The 19,943-nt window shown below is 38.9% G+C and overlaps 1 protein-coding gene across 6 annotated transcripts in view; it reads right to left on the reverse strand.

Moving 5' to 3' along the window:
• The window catches only part of LOC112556359 (transcription factor 12-like), a 105,565-nt gene extending 90,058 nt beyond the window's left edge, over positions 1-15,507 (reverse strand). For 2 of the 6 annotated variants that reach the window (XM_025225291.1, XM_025225290.1), the window contains exons 1-2: positions 15,194-15,501; positions 8,090-8,168 (exon numbers count right to left, since the gene is read on the reverse strand). In XM_025225291.1, the coding sequence (XP_025081076.1) occupies positions 8,090-8,168; positions 15,194-15,252 (138 nt within the window). In that variant the 5' untranslated portion in view covers positions 15,253-15,501. Of the gene's footprint in view, positions 1-8,089; positions 8,169-15,193 lie in introns of all 6 variants that reach the window. The other 4 variants (XM_025225297.1, XM_025225292.1, XM_025225293.1 and 1 more) reach the window with 3 other exon arrangements.
• Between the last annotated feature and the right edge of the window lie 4,436 nt (positions 15,508-19,943).

The raw sequence follows: 19,943 nt of genomic DNA on the forward strand, positions 1-19,943 counted from the left end.
ATAATGGGCCCAAGAGAAGTTTTTATTATGATAATATAACATAAAATGCTCTTAATAAAAGCCACTAAATTCAAATTAGATAAAAATAGTTTTAATAATAAAGAGAAAGTAAAATAAACAGCAGCAACTTAAATTTAACTGATAGCGGTTTGTAAAAAGCAAGAAAATCTACACACATTTCACAAGAGATAAACTGTTGACTACAAAGTAAACAATGCGGCAAATTCATCAGCCAAGGCTTTTGCAGTAATGACATTCCTTTGACAGAAGTATAGACACAGTATACTCGGGAATCATTTGTTTTAAAATCAGACTGTTCAGTGTATTATTATCCAGCAGTTAAGTAACAATTAAATAAGATTCTGTTATGTAAGCTGTTTGTGTGTGCATATCACAAAAACTGTGCATCTTTAAACAATTTGTCCTCATTTCTCTATTCTCAAAGCTTTCTTCCTGTTGCCATAACAGCATTTTCTATAGATTTAATACATAGTTCCATAAATTTTAAGCTGATGTCATGCTTGAATGGTGCAGTATCCCGATAAAGTATGTATATGCCATGTGGCAAGTGTAAGAACTGCATGGCTGAAAGCCAGTGTGCAGCTCAGTATCGGGTGAGGACAATAGACTCTGCCATAGCAGTCACTGAAATGTAACCACCGGAACGCATTAGAAGCCATCTGCATACTAGCTGGCATGCGATCTGAGAAGATTCCTTAGCTGCATATTGCAATGGGGTGAATTATTAATGCAGAAGAAACTGGGTTTGTAAATTACTCATGATCAAGAGTGTTGCCTGCAACACATGGCCTCGTGAATAAAGTTCTGGTATGAGAACCTTGGCCAATAATAAGTATTTTTTTAAATAAACATAACTACAGTTATACGAAAGTGTGCTAATCCTTTTGAATTACACAACCCCATGCATAAATGCACAATACATTTTTTTGGCATAATGAAGTAGCTGAGTCTAAGAGCATGTCCTTTAGCCTTATTTGGTCATTTTCATCTTCTTTTAACTTGCACTCAAGTTTTGGTTTTCTGCATGGGGTGGTACTTTTTATCATTTCACCAAAGTAACTGTTTTAATAAATTAGCTGGATATATCCATGTAATTTTCTCCTTAAGACCTTCCAGTCATGTTCTATTCAAAATATTCAGCTAGCTTCATGTATCACGAGGGCATTTAAGACTATTTTGAAAATACCTCTTGCACTGATACCATCATGAACAGTTAAAGCCTGGCCCAGAAGCGGAATTTTGCATGATACAAGCATTATTATTACTAGTAGTATTATTACTTTGTTAATTACCGAACCATTATTAAAATTGCTTATGCAAGGTCAATAAATTTGAAGTAAAATAATTATATAAAATTCAAATACATTAAAATGTGAATATGCAAGATGTTTGATAGCATGCTACTGCTTTAAAATAATTTTTTAACTGACCTCTGGTTTATGACGACATCAGTGGTCCCTTTCTGAAAAATTACAATATTCCACTCTCCACATTGTGGAAAAAAAAAAAGAAGAGGGAAACTACTGCCTTCTGTTTTGAAGTCAAGCACACTAGTCATGGCAGTGGAATCTATTATGTTACTAAATAGCCATTATGTTTGCAAAACCTGGCTACCATATGGGTGTCACATAAGCTCATTTGTAAAAGTAGTAAGCATCCATAATTGAAGTAACATGAAAAGGCATTATAGTGACAACATAACAGTTAAGCGCTGCTCAAGATTTACTCTCACCCTGACAGTTAATGATGCTGCAAAATAGAAACACTGACACTTTTACCTTTTAAGCAAGCCATTTCAGATGATGAACCAGTTCAGTGGAGGAAATGACTGGAAACATTAAAAGGTAATCTGGAAACATATGTGTGGCTGGCAAGAATGGAACTCAATTTTTAACAGCCCTAAATTCAAGACCACACTATTAGCACTAGAGAATGGCAGTAGTGCCCAAAGAGGAAGAGAATATTCAACACCTGTCACTACTCTTTGTCTCTTTACTGGTTTTAAACATGATGTGCAAAAAACAAATGAAATCTGAGCAATATGAACTTTGTTGAAGCAGCTTAAAGTGTAGTTTCCAAAATGCTAAGTGCCAGGCTTGTGGTCTGAGGGCAAAAGTTTTCAAGTGAATAGCAGACAAAATATACACCCAATGCCATTAACAAAACTGTCTCCTCTAATGAGATTCTACCCCACAGGGTATTTTTCAGAAAACATTCTACTGCCATTAACTAATTTTTCTTTTGCCCTGCCCTTTCTTCTTCAATCCATTGGCAAAAAGATGCTCTCCATGTTTCGATGCAGTTTTTTTTAAAACTCTTATGCTCAGCCTGTGCAAGACCCGGTAAATTAAGAACCACATGCACAAAGAAAGAACAGTAGAGATGTGTACCGTCTTCACTGTGTAGGTGACAAGCATTTCCATGCTGTGTACAGACACACTAAGTCACACAATTCTGCTTCCTAATACTAACAGAATAGTTTTAAGCCTATGATACTAGAAGCTCATCCACAATAACACAGTTCCTATTGTTAAATTCAACATTACAGGTGGCTGATGAAAGACCTACAGATCAGGTTTGCCAGTCTTCTTTCTTCCCCGTCATATGTATTGACCTTTTTTTTTAACCAACAAGAAGAAAAAACACTATCAATCACAAGACTGGGCAAATTATTAAGCAGTGTTAATTTTTAAAAGAAAGAGTATGTCACTGGGAAGACACAATTCTCACCCCACCTGCATGCCATTACTATCTGGAAATCTCTTCTCACAGACTTCTGGAATGAGAGAGAGAAAGGGGGGAGCCAGGTGTCAGATGCTGTCTGTGTCCTTGCAGGTTTTGCACATTCTCTTTCCCTTACTCTCCTTGACTTGTTGTGCGTGCAATGGCAGCAAGCAGGCGCAGACGGCACATCTGTGTGCGCGGCTGCAAGCGATCCCCATCCACCTGCACCACTCCAAGAGTTCCATGTGTGCCGCCGTTCAGCTGTTTCTACTTGTCTTCTCCTGACTGCACCAGCGGCTGCCAAGACACAGCAGAGCTGTTACCTCCCTTTCTTCAGCCCGTGACCTGGGCACGCCAAGCCGCCATCACCAACACTCTTCCCACCCCTACAACACCCCTCCTCGCAACAGATTTCTCACTCCTTTTCGGCCCTGTAATTCGCGTGCGAGAACGGTAACTGGCAAGAATAAGAGTGAACCCTAAGAGCAGGATGGTAGCTTTTGTTTTTTTTTGGTTAGGGGAAGGGAGGGGGCCCCAACAGAAAGATACTTTTCATCGCAACACAAAGTCAGCCAGAGCACATCCATTAAAACTGCACGCAGCTGTAAAAATCAACAGGAGACAGCCCACCTCCATTCTTCCGGCTGAGGTAAATGTGGGTCAAATCAAGAAAAGGTGCCAGTGCACTAGAGTGCTACTGGAAGGACGATGGTGTTACCCATGAAGGAAACGTGCGTACCCTGCCACCACCCACCCGCCATACACAAAATATTTCTGAATCTGGTGGGAAAGAAAGCAAAAGTATGTCAGATGAACCCTCTCCCCTTCATCTCCGAAATGAAGACATATAATGCAAAGCTCTGGTACAACGTTACCGTTTAATTTTTCGTCTTCATACGAAAATAAACAAATCCGTCTGCGTTATGACCTTTGACCTCTAGCTGGGAAAGCCTCATTCAGCTTACAGTGCAGGGGAGATAATGTGTAATGGGTGCTGGGAAGGCTTCTACGCTTTTCTAAAAGTTGTCTACTGCCGGCATCGTTTCTGGCTTCTTATAATATATATAAGGCTTCCCTGGTAACCTGGTTATAATCTAACAGTGTTCACAAACACACCCCGCCCACTCCAGAAAGATAGGGACAGCAGGCAAGCAAGATTGTAACTGTGTATATCTAGTCCTGAACATTACTCCTAACATTATAAATAATTTAAAGAGACTGACCATGAATCAATGCTTCAGTTTTGGATGCTGGACGGAACTGTCAACCATTAACAACAACTAATTGCTTACATTTCTAAAGCTGTACCCTGAACCACTTTAAACAAAATTATATAATGCACTATTCATTCCCTTCTGCAGTTAACATCCCCAAATAAACACAATACAAAGAATGCTGAGATTTGTGCACTATGCAATATACACCAAAAAACCCAACTCTGACGACAATATCAGATGTTATCAACTTAGACAAGACATCCTCCTAATACCAAAACCCTTCTCCTGAAGGTACATGTATCTTTAAAAAAGAAACTTCTTGTTCACTTCAGTAAATTATACTGATAAAAACCTACCACTAAGAAAATATATGTTGAAAGTGTTTGTCTTGCACATAAGTGCCAAAAAAGAAAAAATCTTGATATCAGGAACAAACATTCACCTTTTAAAATGTTTTTTAGTTCAGACAAGTTACATCCCCCCCCCCCTTTTTTTTTTTTGACACGCACAGCTTAAATTCAGAGGTATCAGGAAAGGGAGAGAGAGCTGACAATAATACAATCTGCCTCTCTGCAGAAACTCGATTGAGTAAGAGGCCCCCCCAACAGCTCTCTGGTGTGTGTATGTACACACAGGGACATATGCATGTAATAAAGCCAGCGAGAAGAGAGAGAGACAGCAAGCATGCACCAGATGGCTGCTGTACCACATCCTCAATGGCAGAAGCAGCCTTGTGCAGACCAGTATGCTATCTCTAGGCCTAAGAGCGGCTGTTTCATCTCCAGCCTCAGCTGTTCTTGTATACCCCAGCTGTCTACTGAACACTGCTGCCGCCAACTTTTCCCGGGTTAATTCAGGACAGCACACCCAACCCCTGCTTTCTTGTGTTTATTCCCTTCATTGCATCATATATAAATATATACATAAGCACATTTTAAAACACAAAGGTAACTAATATAACATCCACTGACCCAGATCTTGATACTAATAAGCTTGCTGCTATGTTATGCCCAAAGTTCTTTATGCCTCCTTTCTGCAAGACCATCAAGCGAATTACAAGGCAAAATTCTTACCACAGCATATAATTATTCCTTTAGTGTTTTGCTTCTAACGATGAAGCAAATATTTTAAAGAGTTAATGAGATTAAAGTAATCTCATGTTCATACAACACAGTCTCCATACACTTCATGAATTTCGTAAGCAGAGAGACAGAATTAATATACACCCACTGATAAAGAATGTTTAGTAGATTTCAAAAATTACATCACACTGAATCAACTGCCTTATACAATGGACAACCTACATACCAACAAACAAAACTGTCAATAAGTCATCACCCACACCAAACCACCCCAAAAGCACAACCACTATCACCATCCCCCTCTCTAGTGGCAACAGGTTTGCAAAGAAAGTTGTACACCTGGCTACAGTTCAGGTTCCAGATGTAAGTATGCCATACATCAGGTACATATGAAGCACAGCACGTGCGCCACCAAGCAACACATTGCACTACAAGTGCAGCAGTCCTGATGCCACATATGGCGCAAGGGCCCCTCAACAGGTTTGATTTGACACATTTTTGTGCTTTGTTTTAACTATGCTTAGACACAATCTCTAACAAAATATAGATACATGTCTTCAATGTTTGAAAATAAAAACCCCACTATTTTTTTCAAATCTAGAATAAGAACCTGACAGAAATATATATGTTACTCGTCTACACAAAAAGATACTTAAGGATAAGAAATTATTGCTGATCTGAAAACAGAGAATGGGGTAGAGAACAAAAGTCGAATTGCTGGCCCAAGTAGCTGTTCAGCAAGCTCATGTCTTCCAGAAATGCTGGCATTCTGGTAATTTACTGCTAATCTTACATGCTTGCTGCATAAGCATAGACTGTATGATGCTAGCAGACTCCACAGGCTTTGACTAGAAAGATTTCATAACTGGTCTCACTGCAACTACAAGATGATACTCTTAACTACTGGGAAAGTTTGCCAAGAATAATGACCCTAAACAATTTTCAAAGAGATAGCAATATATAAGTAAGAACAAATGACCATGCATGCATGCTATTTTCACAAACTATTTTGCATGCGAGATGATATATCCCCTACATAACGACCACCATAAAAGCAAGAACACACAGCAGGCTTTCACTTTTTAAATAATCTCTCAAAAGTCCAACATCAACAACATGAAGATCTGCACTTCATAAGCAAGCAGAATGGTAAAATTTACATCACATGCAGAAATATTAGTGGATTTGTACAACATGCAAGGACTGTAGCTCAGTGTACTTAAGAATCAAAGAATGTTTTTAAAGGAATAGTGGTTATCAGAATAAATTGTGTTGTAGTTAAAAACTGTTACTTCTGAAGCTGCACAAGTGTTTTTTGTATAAGCCTTTAAGCAAGTTTGTAAGATCAAGATGAATATTAACATTCATGAATACAATTCAAGAAAAACACATATCCTCTTGCACACATGGAAACAAAAGGATACAATCACAAATTAAATAAAAAAATGTTAAACATATAAAAATGACAACCATGTATGTGAAGGCATGCTAATATAAATACACACACTTGCAAACACACCTTTACCAGAAAGCTACACTTACAGAAAAAAGACCCACAAACTGAGAGGCCACCAAATGGTTAGCTTCTTGACCACTGAAAACACAAAAACACTGCAGGTCCCTGCTCTTGGAGAGTGTTCATCATGCAAAGCAGGTGAGCGTATAGCAGAAGCAATGTAAGCCACATCCACTGAAGCTGCCTGAGGGATGGGACTTTATCAACTTAATGCTTAGGCCATAAAAAAAAAACTGCTCCTAAGTCTAGTTGTTCATGCTTTTAATCGCTGTTGTTTTAAGATTTGATCTGTTTTTTAGTAGAAAGTATAGCACTGGAGGGTAGGTAAAAATATTCTTAATGCTGCTACTGGCATCCCATACAGTTCCAGTGTTCTGGCATCCCATGCAGTTCAAGTGTTCTGGCATCCCATACAGTTGTTAAAGAGACTATAAAGTCTAAAGCAGAAACTGCACATTGAAGAATTCACCTGTGCAATAATACATAAATTGACCCACATGAACAAACTTGTCATTTTTAAAAGATATGTGGACCAAAAAATCCATCTTCCAATGATTTACCTTTCATTTCCCAAGTTCTATTACTTAGAATGTGTCATATTTTTATAAGCTTTAAAAACAAAAACACTGACTAAAAACATATGTATTCTAATAGAAAAAGTCACATTTCCATCCTATTCAGGCTGTAGGAATGCAAAAGAACGGATCATTATAGGAAGATTTCAGTCCTAAACATCATCCTCTATGTCTATATGTGAATACTGTTTTTGTGACTATGGCTGAAAAGCAACACTGAAGCCTGAGAACTTAATATTTTAATAGCTATACTTATGTGTTGAACTATATGCATATCAAACCAAAAAACATACCTGCTTAACCCCACAGCACTTATTGTCTAGACTACAACAAACTTTTTGTATGCACGTTATTACTACACTAGTTGTGTGTAACATTACCAAGACTCCATGCACATGGTCACAAACTTTTCATGCAGCATGCAATCATGTTAAAAGAATATTCGGTGCTTTTTGCAACACAGTGAGTGGAGAATAGTGCAAGATGTTTTGGCCACATATGCTACAGTTCTGACACAGTGTAAAAAAAATAATTAATGTGAACGTCACAGAAAATCAATGTTTTTCAATTTAATGTTTTTTAGAAGAACTTTCAGAAAACTGGAACTTTAAGCAAGATGCAAAGTTCAAACTCTCAAAACATCACCAACACAATAGTTCTTTATAGGGTTTGTAACTTTGACACTTTGCCCAGTTAAGAAAGTTAAGAACAGCCTTTAGAGACATCCACACATGAAATGTAAGGATGTTTCACCTTTTTTTTTAACTGGCACAAGCTAAAACCCTGCTGGACCATTACACACAGATAAACTTCCCAAAAGGTACTGCACATCAAAAATGAAGACAACTACCATAAGGAGTTAGCGCATCCTCACACACAATAATAAAAACTGGTCTGTAGTCTCTCTTCTCTACCCAACTCCCCAAGGTACTGTATAGGTTAAGTAGTACTCACCGCGCTGAAGTCAAGTAAATCACTGAGCTCTTTGTCTCCACCGACATTCATCCTCGCTCCAAATGAGAGTGAGTTGGCCCTGCAACATGCCACAAAAACATCAATCACTCTCCGGAACAGCGCCCCACCTTTCACTGGCATGTAACCATCCGCCTACCCCCGCTCCCCCATCCCCACTTAACAACACAAGCTGCCATAATGATCAAAGAGTCTTGGTGCATCTTTTATTGGAAAACATGACACTCCCTCAACCCTGTGGGCTTTGCTTGCCCAGTTTACTGCTGACTTTTTCTGAGCACTTTTGCTGATTAATGTGACAATGGCTTGAACACAACTTGCCATGCAACAATAAATATAATCACTATAACCTGACCACCCAACCATGCCCCTATTTTGGAATACCCAAAATAATAATCATTAATAGCTCCAGTAGACTATCTGAGTAGATTGTAATCACCTGACTAAATAACCATCGTAAGTAACTGTCTTACATGCACAGAAGCAAACTAGGACAGAGTAAAGAGAGAAAAATTTAGGAATGTAACGTAAGTAGAAATTTAACTGAGGGAACAAACACATAAAGCTACTAGTACTATCAGTAGGATTCCTTTTTTCTTGGAATAGGTACTGCATAAATCTCAAAAACAAAAAAACTTAAGTGAACAATTCCTTTAACCCTTAATGTTGTGAAGTATTACTTAAGTGTCACTGTCATATACGCTGATCACTGAATTACTTTTATAGTAGGTGAACATTTTTTAAGTTCACTCAATCCACTTGTTACTCAGACAGCCAATGAACCAAAGCAACCAATGAACATTTGGGAGTGCACGGAAGCTGCAGTATTAACTGTACTGTCCACTAGCACTAGCAGCAACAAAGTGAGTTCCTAAACCAAAAAAAGCATGGGTCTTTATGGGTGACTATCATGTGCCATCAAAATTAGCAACCACCCCTCCTTCTGCAAGCGCAGGTTTCTATGCCTTTCTCCAGCGCTTTTAAACTGGTTCCCCAGCAGAAAACAAATTGCTCCAAGATAGCAATCACCTCCATGTGGTAGTCTGACCCTGGGGTCAGTCAGTAATGGAAAAAGCATTCTGTCAGTGAACTCTGGAATCCTGTACTATTGTTTGCATGCTTTGTTTCTCCACCACCCCTCCCCTCTCATTCTATACCCCTTTTCAACTCAGTGCTGCAGAGTTTTTCTGCTACACCACCCCACCTCATACACCTTCCTGCTCTCCTTCCATCTCTAGAGTTCTCTGATTCATCCATTGTACTTCCTATCATGCACTCCCTTTTTCAAGAGAGTTTGGTTGGCCTTTTTTACTTCTAACACAAACAGTGCTACTGTGTGCTTTTCTGTTAGTTCTAGAACAATTCTCAGTACCTTTACAATGCTTATCCTACTCACGAATCTCACTTTTTATGTTCCTTTGTCCCTTCTCACTGTTCATTTTCTATTCTTATGTAGAACAGCAAGGTCGAAACTGATTATGAAACAGTTTAACGGAAACAATGCTTGTATTGCTAAAATCTTACATTTATGCAGACTAAAAGGGCATTCACTACATTAGAGAAAGGTGGATCCCTAGGTGAATGCTGCCAGACACTATCATCTGTACATAATGTGCTAAAATTTCTTGCTGTCTTGTAGCCTTTAAGCAAGCTTTTGTTTTGTTCTGTTACTGTGCTTGCTCACATTTAATTTTGACTTTCTGTCCTCTGCAATGTTCATTTAGGCTTAAGACTGTAAATATCTTTGTATACCAGACAGCTAGATTTTGTAGTTGTGAAAATTGCTACTGACATTTGTATAATTAACAGGAAATAATCAAGGACCCATTCCTTTGGTCTCTCCAACTGACCATAATAATTAACAAGGATCCTGTCAAATGCAGCATGGTTTAAGGCACATTCAAACTAAAAACAGATATTGTGAAACCTACAGGTCATCCTGCCAAGAGGGGAAAAAATACATGAGGCCAAGTTCACAGCTACAAATAGAATCACCTGTCCACCACAAAAAGAACTTGTCCGAGCAACTGACCTGCTACTTATGAAAAGTCATCTAAGCTAAGGTCGCGCAAAGATGGACACTTAATAGCTCTGTTGTTTGAATGCTACCTGATGTACACATGTCTTACAAAAACACACAGTTTTATTTATCGACAATTTATAGACTGGAACATTAAAGATATACCTGTTTGCATCACATCCAAGCAAACAGCTATTTATTTATGTTTCATTGTAGTGAATGCTCTTTTCTTTATTTAAGAAATAAATCAAGACATAAAGTCTTAATGTCATTTTACAAGATTTAAAGTGAAACATTCTTTAACCTCTGCACATTATTCCTGTTAAATCTGGAAATAACAATTTATAAAACAGATAATGTGATACTGCCTAAATAACTGCAGTACATTTTTATATAATGCATGCAAGGTGAAGTATTTTAAGGCGAGGAGGATGGGGGGAAGGGCTTGTTCTGTACAATATCTAGACAATTTGGCAGCACTTGGCTTAACAACTGGAAGGGGGCTGGTGGTAAGGAAGGAAAAAGTCTTTTCAAAGTCTGAAACTTTAGAACATTCTTGTGCTCTGTATGAAAGGCAACAGATTTCACTGTTACAAACCTGACACCAGGTTTGAAACCCATGTGCAACATTTTATGCTGTTATAATCATCCTCAGTGCATCAACTATGCGCCACTGTACTAGAAAGTTTGGATTAGTGCATACATGCATACGCTTTTCTTTTAGCATTACTGTTTACATTCATCTGTCATCTTTACTGAAATACGGAGTAATATTTATTTACCATAAAATCAAATATTACTACAGCAGTTGCTCTTCTCACACTGCCATCTTATTTCTCAGGACATGCAGTTTCTAGAATTCTGTAAAATTCTTCACAATCCGAGAACATGGCAGTTTTCATGAATGGGAGAACTCTGCACACAACTTTGTTTGCTTTGTGCTAATACCAACATTGAACAAACTCATCCAAAAGACCAGAATTGGAATGCTTCTATAAATCTCACATGTAAGGCCTGATTTGCATACAGCTGGCATAATCAAGCTGCATGATACTCCATTCAAAAGGCAGATTAAGAAGCACAACCAAAAAGAACTGCTGAAGATTAACCCAAGAACAATTTGTTTTTAATGACTATGTTAAGTTCATTTCAAGATATTTGTTTCCCAAATATGAGTAAATAACTTCGACTGTTCATTAGATATGTATCTTTGAACCACAGCAATGTTTGACTGTGTACATATGCCCTGAAAATCTTAAGATTTTTCAAGATGTCACAAAAGTAGTTCCTTTGTAACCTCATCAGCAAGTAGTGGAGGCTCCAGCAATGCCTACAGCTTTCAATGCCATCAGAATTTAGATAACTGCAAGTTTGTTTGTTTTTTTAAAGAGAGCTGTTTACTAAAACCTTTAAATGTACTTTTGTGACCAACAGCAATAGTCCTATTAAACTGACAGAACCTTCTGCTTAATTCTACCTTTAACTCAAGTTAACTGTTAACTCACTAGATACAAGATATCTAATGCACAATTCTGACCACTAATGCATCAACATTGAGTGACAAAAGGCCATACTATGACCAGTCATGATTGGAGCTGAAGGTGCCAACTGTTTGGGACTGATTATGCATGATGTAATCTAGGAATGCTCATGCACGCATACATTCAGTCACTTTGATAAAATTATATGATGTACAGATGGACAATAAGCTCTCAAAGCTCTGAGACAAGAAACATTTACTGCACACTTTCACATGCTTCAGTTGTCAACAAACCAGAAATTCATTTTCAAACATAAATTTAGTTTACTGCACACAATCTTGCAAACTATAAGTCTGACCTGCTGTAATCACAGGTGAGGAGTCTACTAAGGTTTTTTCTGCAGCCACTCAAATTTAGGATGTAAGCAGTGATAGTAATAATATTAACTGGGGCTACAGCTGCGATCCTTTTATACCTTCTTTATATCTCTTCTGTTGAAAAAAAAAAAAGTATGGCAATGTCTAGGAAAATAATTCCATCTGCAGACAAGGCAGTCTGGCGATTACTCTTGTCAGCATAAATAAGCTACAATCTCTCTATTTGAAAAAAAAAAAAAAAACTATGAAAGCATCTTAACAGTAGCATAGAAATATGACCACAAATCAATTAAAAGCAGCTGTGAAAACTTTCTTCAGCATGTGATTATTTAGTGCTTCTGATCTTTGGCCCATGGCACTCATATTTAACCAGCTTCATGTTCTCTGCACTTGCATTCTTTCTCTCCTTTGCTCCTACTCCCACCATAAGCAATAAGCACAAATACAAGTACCACACTTCAAAGACTGACAGCTTTACTAACTAGGCAGCACATTCATACAAACAGGCAGCCTGATTAGGGATGAAAAAATAGGCCTCTATATAGACTTTTACACAAAAACTCTACTCTTAAACCAGTCTGACAAAGTCATCTGCACCTGATTTTAGTGCTACCTTGAAAGTTCATATCATGGTAGATGCTCTTAAGTAAATTTTAAAAAGAGTGAGCAAGATTCTGTCAACATATATACTACTATATATGTGTGTGCATGCATATGTGTATGTATATATGACTAGTACACAATACTGTACATTACACAGAACTAAATATTATCAATCACAAAAAATTGCAATCCAGAACCAATATAAATTGATGGGTCCTATTTAAATTTATAACCACATAGCAATCAGTAATCAAACTGAAACTATTTAGTATTTCCAGCTACCCATACATGTTGAATATGATTTGAAAATGTTTTTCTCTTACATCCAAGTTCTGCTAAATGATAGATTAGACTGCGTTCTATTTTACTACAAGCTTTAAAAAATCTTGTGCTGACATGAACAAAATTTAGTGCCAGTGAAATCCATTTTTCATTGCCATTAACAACTACGCATCAAGACAGAAGAGTTCATATGGAACTGGAAATGAAGACCTCTGTACCCCAAACCATAGCACTCAACCTCACAGTCAGAGTTTCACATCTAGACCAAGTTTTTATTTGTTTCCAAAAAAAATTATGCATTATGCAACATGATAATTGACTGCAGATGTCAACTGCTGCAAGATTATTATTTCTGATTATGGACATTTATAAATCAATTTTTGCTTCATCTTTCTGCTTATTAAGGAGGCCATTAAAGTCAAACTGGCTGATTAAACACCCAACAAAAATTTAAAATTCAGGATAAGTCACCTATCTCTGGCCAACACCTTGCATAAGAGCTAGCACATAAAGTTATCATACAGTTTTATCATCACCTACATTCTGTCTACTACCCTGAAGCATTAACTGTGACTCTGGCAAATCATGAGGCTATCTGAACACTGTATTAATAGAAACTTTTTTCTGAAGCTGCAACAGGAGCTGATCTTTCTGATACCACTACCACTTGCAGTTCTAGTTAAATTTCTTCAGGCCACAAATATGGGTTAGGCAGCACAAATTTAGCTTGCAGAAATAGTTGAGAATGTGACGAGCACAACAACGTGCATTCTACTGCAGTGTTTCATATCGGGATAGAGGAGTGTAGAAATCAAGTAATAGTAATCCAAATCATGAAAAGAAAATTTGCTAAAAGGGGTGTGAAAATGTAAACATTCTGGTTTTGAGCCAGAAAACATAAGCATTTAGATCATAGGTATCATGTGATATTGTGTGATAATCATACATACTAAAGCTAATATTTCTACTTGTCATTAAATGGTAGTGACACAATGCTACATACAGAAAAACAAGGCACTAATAGTGTTACCATATTATCATATGTTATCATTTCTTCAACTGGCTGATGCAAGTAAAACCTCCAACAGTTTTCTTTGGGGTAGGGGTTGGAGTTGTCAAACCCCCTTACATAAAATGTATGGAAAACACTGCTAGTCTAGTCATCTAGTAAAACTGGAAGATGCTTATGATCAGACAGCACTAAAAACTCAAAATCAAACAAACCTAACATGGGATAAAAGAAATATACTATTTTAACAAGAATGGTCAACTGCTAAATATGGCAGTAAGCAGTAACATAACAAATGACCATTGTAACTACTGACTAGGGAATTTTACCTTTGAAGCTAGCATGACAGAAATGAATAATGTGTTCACAGTCCACTGGTAAGAAATTAACAATGAATAGGTGATCTAGAGATTATAAGAGAGGTAGGGCTTTTTAAAAAACTGTATAGATCGGTTGTGGAAGAAACATTTTTTTTTAACTGTGAAGTGAGAAGTCCCAATTCAATTAAATAATTTGTTTAAAACAAGAAGTATTTCATGTGCAACAAGGGATCTAGCATTTTCATCAGATTTTAAAGACAAACAAGCTTTTAATTCATAAACACTTTTTGCACTCCCTGAAAATTGCACGTGTTGCAATACCGATACTAGCCATCTGTTTAAAACCGAGCGTATCCTACCGAGGGTGGATTTTTTTTTTTTTAATATAACAGTGCAGCAGATGTGGCCCGCACATCTGCGTACACAACCGCTCGCGCGCGTACATGTGCGTTCTAGTACAGGTGTGCAAGACGGTGTGCTAGAGTAAGAAAAAGCAGATAATGTGCGAGAAACGGCATACCAGCAACGAGTGACAGGTCCTTCGACTGCTGCAGTATCCGATTTGCCGCTAGCAAGTAGCATGACTACCAAGGCAACAAGTTAGCATGCTACGGATGCTCTGAACAGTCAGGTCAAAGGATGCTGGACATGACCTGAAGCTGGTTCTTACATGAACTTCGTTCTACACCAATCACTCTTAAATTCTCAACATGCTCTGTGTGTGCGTGTGTGTGTGTGTGCTCCAAGAGACCAAGAAAAACCAAAACAAGAGGGTCAAGACAATCGGTTCTGCATCGTTTATTACATTATAGAAAGTATACCCGACAAAGCCAAATTTTATGCACATTAAACACTGGCTAACCTCTCACTTAGCCTAAGTCACGAGATGCTGGAAGGCTTCGGGATTTTCGGGATGAAATGAGCACAATAGGTAGATTTTGAATTGAGCAAAATGGCGACGAGGGAGCCAAACTGTATAGCATGTTACCCTTACCTTTCGTTGATTCTGACCCAATCCTGGCTTTCTGTAGGCTGACCCCCTCGATGTTGCATCACTCAAAACCCCTCAGACCCTGGCGTGGGGCTTGATTACTTTCCCAAAGCTGGCACAAAGTTTGCCGACAAAATTATTAGCCAGCAACACACCGACTTTCTGACATATCCACTCGCTCTTTGTGATGATGGTAAAGCCTGTTCGCAGCCGTTCCGTGATTATTCCTCCGCGCCAAGAAAATGGAGTCGAGTAAGCTACGTAGAAGTTTTGAAACCTCCGATTACTAGAACAGTGATTAAACCATGAATGTACTTAGTGTTTCTTTTATTTGACTGCGGATTTTTGAGCAATTTACTCCGCTGCAGCAGCTTTGCATAGATGTGTAGTTTTGGCGTATGAATATATAGTACCTCGACCTGTGTTTTCATCCTTTCTTTCTTGGTGGAGGAAGGGGAGGGAGGAACAACCGATTTTATCGATTGAAATGGCAGAGTGTTGTCCAATCGCGGCTCGAGGCGGCCTGTGAGGTGTCGCGCACACGTGCCGGATTCTGCCCCCACCCGCGCTACATCCACCCCCTTGACAGTGCAAGTTCGTGGTGCAAGTCAGTAACCATGTCAGTGTCGCGTGTAACCTCACTCCCTGGAGGGAGCACAAAGTTTTCGCGCATTTCTTTCTCACATCGCTGTTCACACCTTCCAGATCGTCGCTGCTTATCAGTGAAAATTGCACGTGTACAAACGAGTGTAAAGACTTTTTTTTTCTTAACGACTTTAGTGATTTTATCTATGAGAGCAAAACGATAACTTTGATATAGAACTAGGTATATATAGTGTATAAGCTCGTGGTAAAAATGAATGGTCAATACAATCTACAGTGTATAGGTGAGAAATGCAGCTGGCAATATCCCGGTGCGACTCTAGCTGGGCACGCGCGACTGTGATTATTTGTTTGAAGTCCAAATGAAAATTACGTCGGGGTATTGATTGCTTTTATTCTTTTTCTCTCAGTTTCCATGTCAACCATCTTGATAAGCTTCATGTTTTTCTCATGAGTATACGTATGTCCAGTAATTATTCCAGCCGACGCATACATCGTGTATAGACCCTCCTGCTACCCCCTACCCCCCACACATGCATACAAAGTGTATGTACAGTCCATTCATAGTAGACGTTTTGTTTTAATTTATACCTTACAAGACAAAGAATATGATGGACCTCAGGTGATAAAGATATGACAGCAACATTTGTGGTCATTTTGTTTGACAAATATCTCCCGTAAGCGGCTATGTTTTCCCTCGAACTTGTGACACTCGTCTGTTCTACTGTTCCGCGCGCACGCAAACAACCCAACACTGTTGCCGACGACTAAGCCTTGACCTCGACCGAGAGTTTTCTCTGCTCAATCTCTCAAAAAAAAAAAAAAATATTAAAAAAATAAATCTTGCTTCTCCTATATGTATACTTTAATCCTAACCTAAATCCCACCCTGTCTGATCAAACGCTGGATTATGCACAGATGTCGGGTTGATAAGTTCACACACACACACGCGCCACAAAAGCCTCCGTTACACGAAAAAAAAAATTGTGAATACCAAAGGAAAATAAAATGTATCCATAAGAAATCAAACCAACAATCTTCCCGTTCCAAACCGTTGACTGTGCTACACCGAATCAGTCACCAGTTAATCATCTTGAAAAACTCTTATAATTGCTGACCAAAAGAGAATAAATTAAAAGACGGTCTGCGCATGCGTGTCATAACGTTTTTTGGGGGCGGGGGATCAAGTATCATCTTGTATTTTACTTTATTAAGCTGGAACGACTGAACATGCTTCAGAATAAAGAAAACAACCAACGGCTCTCTCTTCTAATTGTTGTCGAAGAAACCCAATTAATTCTAATTAACAACAAATTGAAAGCCTTTTTGGTGGTATCGGTTTCAGTGACACAGTCAACTCGTAATGTGGAAAGCGGGATTTTTTCCTTTCATTCTCAGTTTATCGTGATTTTAATGTTAGTTTTCATTATTATCCAGATTAGTAAAGGAGTTTAGGTTTGTTCGACACACAAACACACATTCTTGAAAACTTGTGAAGTGCAACATGGTGGTCAGTGGTGACTATAGTCGGCTGGTTCAACTCCAGACTCTACATTGGCAATAATAAAACTTTACCATGTAATGATAACAGATTGGCTTTGGTTTGGATGACTTTATAGGCACTGAGAACACCGGTGACCAATTTCACAGACTTTTTAGAAACGTTTGCAGCGAATGACAATCAAACTGACGAAGCTACACAAATACTGAGATATTTGTAAGAACCTGCAGGAGTCAACAATAACAAGTTTTGTTTTTTTTTATGTTGAGGCGAGTGACCAGACAAACAATGTCGTGTGCTCAATGGTACCATGCCGGATAGCGAACTGGCTGTCCGCCGCCTCGTGGTCTACTGTGGACTCGTCCCAGTGTTGTCTTGAGTTGTACCTTGTCATTGATGTTCATCAGACCAGTTTCAGGAGGAAGCTTTCACTTTTAGTGTATTCGTCGTTTCGACAGGCACGCATGTGGTGATTGCACTTTGCTTGTGTTGACAGCAGGTTTACTTTCATTGCTTAACAAATATTTTTGTTTTCTAATACTCTAATAAAAATAATAGTTTCCTCTGCACGGATTACTTCTCAACGTACTTTATATGTTAAACACTAAAATGGCTTGCATCTGGATTAAATTTTTGTCTTATTTTTGACTACGTATTATTTCTCTTTTAAGTACATATACATTGAATATATTATATCTCGATTAAATAAACATTTATATTCATTTTTATCCAGTGTTACTAATTTTGAAGTGCGGAACTTTCCTTTCACTATCCATACAATGAGTGAAGATGATATGATCGGCAATGTATATTGGTTATTAAACAATATCAAAGTTGTTTATTTGTTTGCCTCTTTTTAGTAGCTGTATTGGATTGTTCTCAGAACCAGGGAAGTATTTTTAGGGTCAGTTCCCCCCATGTCTGTATTTTCTCTCAGCAGTCTGACTGACATAGACTCATGCTACAACAGTACATCTTCATTTGCTCAGGTAGCACCTCGAAACTGAAACTCACTTCAGACCACCGTCCCTTGCCACACGAATCTCCCAAGCTAAATTGGTTTTAAATGCTAGCAGAGTAACTGGCTGCTAAGTTAGCCATCGTGCTAGCAGGGTACTGTGCACCCTGCCCTAGTTCCGCCAGGATGTAGCTATCTGCCCTTGGCACTTGGACTGTTTAGTCTGTTTGTGTTCCGACATAATCCCGACATTCTATTCAGGCTTGATGGCGTTTTAAGTATAATTATCACAACACAGCCATTATAAGAAGTAATGCGGGGAAGTTGGGGATTGTGCATGACAGTGCGGTACAAATCATATGAGGCTCGGTGCTTTTGAAAACGGACACGAGTGTCGAATAAATGCAGGGCACAAGCTTATTTTCTCGTGGCAAACAGCAGTATAGAAGGATCCACATGTTGCTCGGTGCAGGCAGGAAAGCGAAGCCGGCATGAAGACCTGTAGACTGAGTCTGACTTACTCTCTAACCTCTCTCTTTGCCCTGTGGTAGTCATCTACCCTTTTCACGCTGGTGTTCAGATAAAGGGAAACAATTGTGTTTTCCGCCCTTGAAGCATGATCAGCACGACAGTACCACCCAGCAAACGGGTTCCTGGCGCTCCATTCTCTAGTCTAGACCAAACAAGACACCACTCTGTTTAACTATCGCGGAAACCCCTTTTTTTCCCCACTTTCTCACAGAGAGAGAGAAAGATGGGCCAGAAACATTGAAAACAAAATTTGAGAACAATTTGTGGGAAGCTGGCTGGTAGCTGACTTATCAACAACTAAAAGTCTCCTATGAAGTCATCTACTGAAGGTAGTACACTAATGAGAACAAAACATCAGTGGCCTAGAAACAAGTAACTGTACTTTGCTGCCTTTGATAAGTGGAACAGTATAGCGGAATGGATGAAAATGGCGGTGGAAGGATGAACAGGTGGCAGGCCGAGAAGACACTGACGATGCCTGTCGATGAACTAAACAAATAATTTTCATAATCTGTGTACTTTTGTTCATCGCAAACTAAAACCTTTCTCGAAACCGCTTTTATCTTCTCGGTAAACTAGAGATTGTGTGTGGGGAGAAAGGATCGATGAGCCGAACTAAATGAACTTTTCAATCCCAATCGGTGAGCGATATGTTTCGATATCCTATTTTTCAACATTACATATCAAGCTCTAACTGTCATAAACCCAATAGTCACCAGGTCAAGCCTCACACGAGTAAGGATCCATAGGCACGGATCTTTTTGGGCCAAGTGTATGGGAGGGGTGGGTGGGATAAGAACTACACCACCGCTGACCTACGCGATTTGCATGCACGCGCCCCGCACGCTTGACACAGCCCCGAGGGGTGAACCGCCCACGTGCTCCTGTCGCCCGCCGCGTTTTGTAACGCGCTACCGCTGCCTGCATTGTGACGTCACAGCGCGGGCGCCTCGAAGGTGACAAAACGTTTCGAACTGCCACGGGGGGCACACGCTCACCTCATTTCGAAACGATCAAAGGCGTTCTTGCAGAGGACTAAGTCGAAGGAAAAAGTTCCAGTCACATAACTTCTTCACAATGATCGCTCACAAATCGAAGTAGGTGTTTCCCAAGGTAAAAGGGGTTAAAAGGTCGTTTAATTAAACTGGAAAGTGCTCGAA

The sequence above is a fragment of the Pomacea canaliculata genome, linkage group LG2, assembly GCF_003073045.1.
Source record: "Pomacea canaliculata isolate SZHN2017 linkage group LG2, ASM307304v1, whole genome shotgun sequence".
Lineage (NCBI taxonomy): Eukaryota > Metazoa > Mollusca > Gastropoda > Architaenioglossa > Ampullariidae > Pomacea > Pomacea canaliculata.